Raw genomic sequence first — 10,504 nt, 5'->3', positions numbered from 1 at the left:
TGAGTCATACGTCACGCGCCTGCGCCGCCTGCTTCATTCATAAGTGGGCGGTGCAGGCGCGTGACGTATGACTCACGCTGCAAGTGCCCGTCCTCCCGGCCTGCCTCCTCCCTCCTCTCTGCTCCGAACGGCGAGCGCTGCTAGTTTTAAGTACGGTAATACACAGCGCTCATTAGCGCTCATTATGCGATTACATGCATACAACAATTAACTATTAGAGAGATATGATTATACAGTGAGCGGGGCCCGTGTAGTAGAATAGTCACTGCACGGGCCCCGCTGTCATTATTAATGCAGATGCCGCCCCCAGCCCCTCCTCCCTCACAGCTGATACACCCGCCGCGCGGCATCGCGGCGGGTGTATCATTGAAAACTGGGCAAAATCAGCTACATTCGCCGTATAAGACGCACTGCTATTTCCCCCCCACTTTTGGGGGGAAAAAAGTGCGTCTTATACGGCGAAAAATACGGTAGTTTATACCTGAATACAAACGCAGGCTGCTGGTGCCGGTCATATCCCATACCCGGCCTCTATGACTGCGCGCTTCCCTGTGCTGTTGAGAAGAACATGGCACGCGCTGAGAGCAACCTGTCCCATGTCAGTAATGTGAAAGCGGCAGAGGTCTAGGCGCAAATGGCGACAAGACTACAAAGTCTTGTTGTCATTTTGCAATTCTAGGTCGCATTGGTGACCATTTTGGTCGCCATCTGGAGCCCTGCAGTCCCATGTAAATGAAATCACCCCCTCCCCAGCCACCTCCAACGTGCAGTCCCATGTAAATAATATCACTCCCTCGACTTTCAGTCCCATGTAAATAACATCACTCCACCCTACTGTCCCATGTAAATACCTTCCCTTCTTTCAGCCCTAACATACAGTCCCAGTTAAATAACTACAACTCCCAAACATTGCTCTGCCTCTCCTCATGTACAGACCTCACCACAGCTTCTTCCCCCAGGACTTCTCTTCACTGCCATCCTCTCCTGCCCTGGTCACATGATGGTGACATCATCGCAGGTCCTTTTCAGCTACTGCATTTAGCACTGATCACATGACCTGTGATGAGGATGGCAATACAAGAAATTACAGACCTCTCCATTCTTTGTAGGTGGGAAAATTTGCAAAATCGCCAGTGTATCAAATACGTATTTTCTCCACTATATTTGCTGGGACAGAGTAAATAATTACTATGTGGGGGCATTAGGGGACTGGGTGTGTACAGTTATGCTTTGGGCGGACTGAGGCCTCTTTCACACTTGCGTTGTCCGGATCCGGCGTGTACTCCACTTGCCGGAATTACACGCCGGATCCGGAAAAACGCAAGTGAACTGAAAGCATTTGAAGACAGATCCGTCTTCAAAATGCGTTCAGTGTTACTATGGCATCCAGGACGCTATTAAAGTCCTGGTTGCCATAGTAGTAGTGGGGAGCGGGGGAGCGGCATACTTACAGTTCGTGCGGCTCCCGGGGCGCTCCAGAATGACGTCAGAGCGCCCCATGCGCATGGATCATGTGATCCATGCGATCACGTGATCCATGCGCGTGGGGCGCCCTGACGTCACTCTGGAGCGCCCCAGGAGCCGCACGGACGGTAAGTATACTGCTCCCCCGCTCCCTGCTACACTTTACCATGGCTGCCAGGACTTTAGCGTCCCGGCAGCCACGGTAACCATTGAGAAAAAGCTAAACGTCGCATCCGGCAATGCGCCGAAACGACGTTTAGTTAAGGCCGGATCCGGATCAATGCCTTTCAAAAGGCATTCATTCCGGATCCGGCCTTGCGGCTAGTGTTCCGGATTTTTGGCCGGAGCAAAAAGCGCAGCATGCTGCGCTATTTGCTGCGGCCAAAAAACTTTCCGTTCCGGAACTGAAGACATCCTGATGCATCCTGAAGGACGGACTGTCCATTCAGAATGCATTAGGATAATCCTGATCAGGATTCTTCCGGCATAGAGCCCCGACGACGGAACTCTATGCGGGAAGACTAATAACGCAGATGTGAAAGAGCCCTTAGGCTACTTTCACACCAGCGTTTTGCTGGATCCGGCAGGGTTCAGCAAAAATGCTTCCACAACTAAATGGAACGAAGTGCATTTTGGAGCGTTCCGTTCAGTTTTGTCCCCATTGACGATGAATAGGGACTAAATCGAAGCGTTTTTTTTCCGGTATTGAGCCCCTATGACTAAACTCAATACCGGAAAACATTAAAGCTAGTGTGAAAGTAGCCTTAGAGGTGCGGCTTAGTATGAAAAAAAATTGCCGCAGCGCACATGTCCTTCCTTACAATTTTCTAAAGTTGGGATGTGTGCGGTTTTCCATACACAGGTATACAGAGGGAATATCCCAAAAAACTGGCCAATTTGATTGGTTTGCAAGGCTGTACTAGCTGTCCATAGCAACCAATCTGATAACAGCTCCAATTTTTCTAAAGTAGGGTGCAAAAATGAAGGGCGCCATTTAACTGGTTGCTAGGGAAACTGCAGCACCCTCCTGTCAGCGCGCCTTCCCCTGTGGGTACATCACCTGCAGATTTGCAAGCCCCTGTCTGTCTCTGTGCACCTCCCTCACATAATAATGATGCTAAAGAATGCAGCCCCGCTATACAGCACTGATGGAGTTAACATCTCAGAGTGGGCGGGCCCACGTGCTTGTGAGCGGCCAATAAGCAGCGAGTTCGTGTTCGGTGTCAGGAGTTGACCAATCGGCAGCTCGGTTCTGGGGCCTAACAGTGCGCTGCGGCGGCCGCGGTGTCCCTGTGCCCTCCCGATCTCTCTCGTAGACATGTTTGCACCTCTGTGCGGTGTGTTGCTGCTGCTCTGCTCCCTGCAGCCGCTCGGTGCCCGGGCCGGGGGAGGGAAGTATTCCCGGGACGTGAATGAGAACCGGGCCGACGACGAGGAGGTGGCGGTGGAGTTCCGGATACAGAGGCTGAATCAAGTGTGGGAGAAGGCGCAGAGAGTGAGTGCAGGGGACGGGGTCACGTGACCCGTGTATACAAATGTCTGCAGTGTACTGAGTGTATGGGGGGGGGGGTTGCAATGTATAGATAATGTATACCTTGTCTATGTGTGTACAGTATAGACTGTATATATATAATGTATGTCTGGGTATATATATATGTATGTGTGTACAGTATATAGACTGTATAGTGTCTGTGTATAATGTATGTCTATATGGGTATATGTATGTCTATGTGTACAATGTTTATGTGTGTGTGTGTGTGTATATATATATCCATTGCATACACTGTATATTTTGTGTGTGTGTGTGTGTGTGTGTATATATAATGTTTGTGTACACTGTATATAATTGTCTATATATGTACATTGTATATACTGTATAATGTGTGTGTATATATAATAGTGTGTGTACACTGTATATAATGTGTGTATGTTTATATATGTACATTGTATATTGTGTGTGTGTGTCTGTATATATGTTTGTGTACACTGTATATAATGTGTATATGTGTGCGCTGTATATATTGTATAATGCATATCTGTATGTGTACATGTATATAAGGTACGTGTGTAAGGATTCATCCATTCCCAGTAGTCCCACGTCCTTCATGGCTGCCCCGTCTTCACGTACATTATGATTACACCCCAATTACTATTAGTTTCCTTTCTTAGGGTAAATGCACACGATCAGGATTTACGTGCGCACTGAAATCCGCAGGTGTTCGCAGGGAAATCCTCATCCATTGGTGCGGGTTTACATGTGTATTTTGGTGCAGATCTGCATTGAAATCCGCATTGTGTACGTTTACTCTCAATCCGCATGATATTCGGTCAGGAATAATATCATCGCGTACATGAGAACATTCTCACAGAATACAATGTACACGACCTACGGTGCGGATTTTCCGCACGCAATCCTGATCGTGCGCGTTTAGCCTAACGGTTGATTAGTCGAGACGAGTCCTTTTTTTTTTTTTTTTCCTCCTCCCTGGAGTCGCTTTGTGTCCGTTTTGTCATCTGGTGAAAAGGGAAGTTTATGATGAAAAGTTTAGGAACTTTATCATGTACTTTGTATTTCAATTCCTCAACACTGAAAAGATTCCTGCTTGCTTTTGTTGAATGGAAACATTGTTCGCACTAGTCTCCTGGTTTTTCAGCAAAGATAGATTCAGCTTCAAACAGATGGCAGCGATTCCTGACGGATCCCGTTGTCTTATAAGGTGGTGTCACAGCGTCAAAAAGGGCTCAATGCTCGTCCATTCCCAGCGGTCCCATTCAAGTGAATCGGTCTCCATCCGTGTGCCGCAATATGGGCACAGCCGGGCAACGGCCGTGTGCAGGAGCCCTATGGCTGGATTCACACAAGCATGATAGGGATGTATTACGTGGGTTTAACTGGCCCAGACCGAGATCTAGGATACTGAGAGTTTGGGCTTGTTCACACGACCTGTGCCGTGTTTTGCGGTCATCAAATTTCGGATCCGCAAAATATGGAAGCCGCCTGTGTGCCTTCTGCAATTTGCCCATTATAGAAATGCCTATTCTTGTCCGCAAAACGGACAAGAATAGGACATGACTCATCATTTTTGCAGGGCAACGGATGCGGACAGCACACGGAGTGCTGTCCGCATCTTTTGCGGCCCCATTGAAGTGAATGGGTCCGCATCCGAGCTGAAAAAATGCAGCTCTGATGCGGAACAAAACCACGGTTGTGTGAGCAAGCCCTTGAGAGAGTAAGGCTGGTTTCACACGGGCGTTGCGGATTGGGGCTGGATGCGTTCAGAGTGCGTTCAGTGAAACTCGCACTATTTTGCAAGCAAGTTCAGTCAGTTTTGTCTGCGATTGCGTTTAGTTGTTCAGTTTTTTCCGCGCGGGTGCAATGCGTTTTGATTCGTTTTTCACGCACCTGGTAAAAAACGGAATGTTTACAAACAACATCTCTTAGCAACCATCAGTGAAAAACGCATCGCACCCGCACTTGCTTGCGGATGCAATATGTTTTTCACGCAGCCCCATTCACTTCTATGGGGCCAGGGCTGCGTGAAAAACGCAGAATATAGAACATGCTGCGATTTTCACGCAACGCATAAGTGATGCGTGAAAAACAACACTCATGTGCACAGACCCATTGAAATGAATGGGTCAGGATTCAGTGCGGGTGCAATGTGTTCACGTCACGCATTGCACCCGCGCGGAAAACTCGCTCGTGTGAAAGGGGCCTAAAACCTGCAATCAGGCCATTTGGCCCCCCACACGTATACACACACGTATTTGCACTGACGTTTTTTGTTCACTCCAAAAACCCATAGAATTCTCTTGCTTTTTATGGTGTGTTTTTTTTTTTTTTTTTTTTTTTTCGAAACAACTGTGTGAATTGCATTTTTTTATTTTTTCCCCGCTATAAGGGTCCATTCACACGATCATATCCACAAAACATGGATACCATATTTTCTTTTTCCGCAAGTCCCTCACTGTGTTACAAAGCCCTGGTATTGTCTGTAAAACGGATAGGAATAGGGCACATTCCTTCTTTTTTGCGGGGGCCGCGAAACGGACGCGGACAGCACACGGTGTGATATCTTTTGAAGCCCCATTAAAATGAATGGGTCTGGATCCAAACCTAAAAAAAAAAAGCATATCGGATGTGAAACAAAAATACAGTCGTTTGCATGGCCCCTAAAGCAAGCCTGGAAAAAAAAAAAAACGCCTAAAGTTTTGTTTATTAAAAAAAAAAAAAAAAGCCGCCCATTTAACAAAAACCCAGTAACGGATGTTAGACCTTCAGCTAACTCTGGAGCCGGTGTGTAAAAAAAAAAAAAAACACACCTAAAATCTCAGGTACAAAAAGTACTAAAACCTATGTGTGAATCCACGGATGCAAATTATTTCAGTATTGCGTTCTGTTCTTACAGCTGGCGTTCTGCTGCAGTTGCCTCCAGTCCAGCTCGTCCTCGTTGAGATAATTCGTTACTGTGTTTCAGGGCAGGAGACCTGTATCAGTCTGAAGTGCAGGTTGTCTAGACCGGATACAATTGTAGCAGACATTCACCGTCGGGAAGTATTAGGCTGGGTTCACGTCTGCGTTACGGTATTTCGGTACTCTGTTCCGCAGAGGAGCAGATTACTGGAATTACCGTATGTGGCATAGCCGGACCCCACCAGAGCTTGACAAATCCTCCTTCACTATAATGGGATCGGTTAGATTTCCAGTATGTTGCCTTTTCTGGCGGAAATATCCTGCAGTGGTATTTTTCTGGCAGAATGGCGGTATTCAACCAGAAGCCGTCAGTGTCCAGCTCTGCCAGATCCCGTAATTCCAATAGTCTGCTCCTCTGCCAGAAAAGACCACCAAAATACCGTAACGCAGATGTGGACGTAGCCTCAGGGTGCTGCCACCTTCAGGTATTTTTATGCAGTTTTTGAGGGATAAAATCAGGAATGGATCATAAAAGTAGAGGAAGTATAAAGGACAGATAACACTGCTCCTCTTTTTTTAATCCACTCCTGGTGTTGGCTTCAAAAACTGACTGTGCGGCCGTACCCTTAGGGCTCATGCACTTCTGCATTTTGTGGAACGGAACGTCGGGCCCCTAACAGAACAGTCCTATCCTTCTCCATAATGCGGACACCAACAGGACATGTTCTATATTTTTGCGGGACCACGGAACGGACAAATGGATGCGGACAGTACACGGAGTGCTGTCCACATCTTTTGCGGCCCATTGAAGTAAATGGGTCCGCATCCGCCCTTCCAAAAATACGGATCCGGCGCAGACAAAAAATAGATTTGGGTTCATGAGCCCTTAGGATGAACTCCCACGGGGAGGATTTGTCGCAGAAACTGTGAATCCAACTTTAGGACTTTGCAGGTTTTCAGCATCGGGATATAAACCAGTATCTTTCTGTTCACTAACAGCAAGCAGATATCTTGAAAATGTTACCTACAACAAGAAAAGCTATGTAACAAAACGGCACTTTGTGCTCTGCCCAGAAATGGCCTTTTGTATAAATTGCGTTTTCTAAGGAACGGTGACGTTTTCCTTCTCTGACTATTGAGCAACACGTTGTGCAACTGCAGCCGAACGTGAGTTCTGGTGAAAAGTGCCGTCTGGAAGGAGGAGGTTATAGGATTAGATTCATTTTTATTTTTATATTTATTTTTTTTGTACTTTTGAAGTGTTCAGGGAGAAGCTTTCGGCCTCCTCCACACAGCTGGATTCTGGATCAGTGTTCCATGGATCTGAAACACACACCTATAGGCCCCTTTCACGCAAGCGAGTTTTCCGCACAGGTACAATGCGTGACATGAACGCATTGCACCCGCACTGAATCCTGACCTATTCATTCCAATGGGTCTGTGTACACGAACGTTGTTTTTCACTGCATCAGTTCTGCGTTGTGTGAAAAGCGCAGCATGTTCTATATTCTGCGTTTTTCTCGCAGCCCTGGCCCCATAGAAGTGAATGGGGCTTCAGTGAAAAACGCATCGCATCCGCAAGCAAGTGCGGGTGCGATGCGTTTTTCACTGATGGTTGCTAAGAGACGTTGTTTGTAAATCTTCAGTTTTTTAGCACGCATCAAGACGCATTGCACCCGCGGGGAAAAAACTGAACAAGTGAACGCAATCGCAGACAAAACTGACTGAACTTGCTTGCAAAATAGTGCGAGTTTCACTGAACGCATCCGGAGCCAATCCGTCACGCTCGTGTGAAACCAGCCATAGACTACTCGGGGCCAGAACTTCTTTGCCTCCAGCTGTTGTGCACAACGGAGGTTTTCCCCTTACAGATCCTCAAGAAAAATATTAATATTGATGTACATCACGTCTGCATTAAAGGGGTTGTGTCACTTCAGCAAATGGCATTTATCACGTAGGGAAAGTTAAAGGGGTCATTCAATATTATAAACTGGCCCCTCACAGGGAATATGCTTGCACCGCTCCTGGTCCCCGCACCGCTGCTTCTGTTCCTCTCCGTGCGCTGATGAAAACATCCAGTGTCAGGAGGATCAGCCGATGGCGGACGGGGATGAGCCTCCCTAGCGTCACCCGCAATGCTACGGAGACTCGTCTCTGCCTGCCATTAGTGCATGGGGAGAAGCGGTGGAGCGGGCTAAGTATATTCCCTGTGAGGGGCCCGGCATATGGGGGAGCATTTTATAGTATTTGATAACTCCTTTAATACAAGGCACTTACTAATGTATTGTGATTGTCCATATTGCTTCCTTTGCTGGCTGGATTCATTTTTTCATCAAATTATACACAATTATTCATTTCCATGATTATGACCACCCTGCAATCCAGCAGTGGTGGTCGTGCTTGTACACTATAGGAAAAGTCATCAGCCTCTCAGGTGGCCGGGACCGTGTGAGTGCGTATAGGTCGGCACTTTTTCCTATAGTGTGTATGCATGACCACCGCTGCTGGATTGCAGAGTGGTCATAACCCCTGGATACGAGCAGTGTATAATGTGATGTAAAATGAATCCAGCCAGCAAAGGAAGCAATATGGACAATTACAATACATTAGTAAGTGGCTTGTATAAACTTCCTCTACATAATACATGCTCCATCTCATGCACTGGTACAAGCATTGGTACCATATGGCGACACGTAGGGACTCTGTGTGCCCTGTACAGGCATAGTTCCTTACAGTATGGATGCATCCAGAGGGTTATATTTGCAGTGACATTAAAGGGAGTCTGTCACCTCCATATGGCCATATACAGCGCTTACATGGCTCTGTAGCACACCTATACAGGATTGTAACGGTACCTTTGTTCTTTTCTTTAGACTTTTACCAGCAGGAAAAACGAAGTTTAATTCATATGCAAATGAGCACTCACAAGTGCCCAGGGGCGGCGTTCAGTGTGTAGGTGCCCAGGGGCGGCGTTCAGTGTGTAGGTGCCCAGGGGCGGCGTTCAGTGTGTAGGTGCCCAGGGGCGGCGTTCAGTGTGTAGGTGCTAGGTGCCCAGGGCGGCGTTCAGTGTGTAGGTGCCCAGGGCGGCGTTCAGTGTGTAGGTGCCCAGGCTGCTCTGCCTTCTTCTCACTTTACTCCTCCCCAGTCTCTGCCTTTGCCTTATCGATGAGGCAAGAGACTTGGAGGGCGGGCAAAGGAAGAGGCTGGGGAGGAGTAAAGTGAGAAGAAGGCAGAGCAGCCTGGGCACCTACACACTGAACGCCGCCCCTGGGCACTTGCGAGTGCTCATTTGCATATGAATTCAACTACGTTTTTCCTGCTGGTGCAAGTCTAAAGAAAAGAACAAAGGTACTGTTACAATCCTGTATAGGTGTGCTACAGAGCCATGTAAGCGCTGTATATGGCCATATGGAGGTGACAGACTCCCTTTAAGTAGGAAAATCCGCACAAAAATCATTCAGATTTGCAGAAAAAAGCATTATACTCCTCTTCCAATTTGGTTCCTGTCCTCCATTGAAAACATGCTGACTCGTGTGACAGTAGCAGCTTGTGATGGGATGCAGCAGTCACTTACCAGTATGGCACTTTCAGCGCTGGAGTCAGGGGTCGATAACTGGCAGGGGTATATGGAGACTCGGGGAGCACCAGTGGATTGATCGGAGAGTAGACTATTTTTTTACTTTATCTAATTGTCCGCAGCTAATCCACTGTAAAATCCCCTATACTAGCATCTGATTGTGGATTTCTTCGTTCCTATTGAATTCAATGGGGAAAAACCCATAATGAAATCCTTGCTCTTTCCTCACCAATAATTGGCATGCACTGCAGGTTAATTTCCAAATGGAAAAACATCAGAAGCATGCATTTCTAGCCATAACATCTGCTGCATTTCTGGTACGTGTGTATGGATGTACACTATGAGGCCCAGCCAGACGGCCACAGTACTCCCATACTTCCCAGTGAGTCCCGCTCTGCTCCCATAATCGCACATAACAGACCTTGTAATATATTTACCATTTAGAAGTTGCATGGCTCGGCTGCTCAGGAACCCAGTCATGTAAAGCTCCTCTTCTGAAAATCCCTCTCCCTGGTGTATGTGCAGATAAGATGGATTCAGGAGCACATGCACCAGGGAGATGAATAGTTCTACCCCCATCCACAGCAGAAGTGATGTCCTCTCCATAGCTCTGACCGGACACCTGGTAAAGGACACCATGTCGGCAGAGGCAGGATTTTCAGAGGAGGAAGATCACGTGACTAGACTTCCAACTTCGGAATGGTAGGTATACCACAAACTTGCTAACAATCCTTTATTCCACTGAACCCATCTTACAGGTTGTAGGCCACGATACTATAAAAAGACCGTGAAGCTGTCAGAAAAATACAGTGGCATGCCAAAGTTTGGGCACCCCTGGTCACAATTCCTGTTACTATGAACAGTTAAAGGGAACCTGGATTTGGGGTATAGAGCTTAGGACATGGGCTGCTAGATGGCCGCTAGCACATCCGCAATACCCAGTCCCCAAAGCTCTGTGTGCTTTTATTGTGTATAAAAAAACGATTTGATACATATGCAAATTGACATAAAAGTCATATCTTACTTGTGTGACCAGAGAAGAGTCATAT

At 47.2% G+C, this 10,504-nt stretch overlaps 1 protein-coding gene across 1 annotated transcript in view; it reads left to right on the top strand.

Annotated features, from left to right (window-relative positions):
* Window positions 1-2,708: 2,708 nt before the first annotated feature.
* The window catches only part of LRPAP1 (LDL receptor related protein associated protein 1), a 33,945-nt gene continuing 26,149 nt past the window's right edge, over window positions 2,709-10,504 (top strand). The window contains exon 1 of the mRNA XM_044295773.1: window positions 2,709-2,959. Coding sequence (XP_044151708.1) covers window positions 2,783-2,959 — 177 coding nt within the window. The 5' untranslated portion in view covers window positions 2,709-2,782. The remainder of the gene's footprint in view (window positions 2,960-10,504) is intronic.

The sequence above is a fragment of the Bufo gargarizans genome, chromosome 1 (genome assembly GCF_014858855.1).
Source record: "Bufo gargarizans isolate SCDJY-AF-19 chromosome 1, ASM1485885v1, whole genome shotgun sequence".
Classification (NCBI taxonomy): domain Eukaryota; kingdom Metazoa; phylum Chordata; class Amphibia; order Anura; family Bufonidae; genus Bufo; species Bufo gargarizans.
The sequence above is the reverse complement of the archived record's forward strand: the minus strand, read 5'-3'. Positions and strand labels throughout refer to the sequence as shown.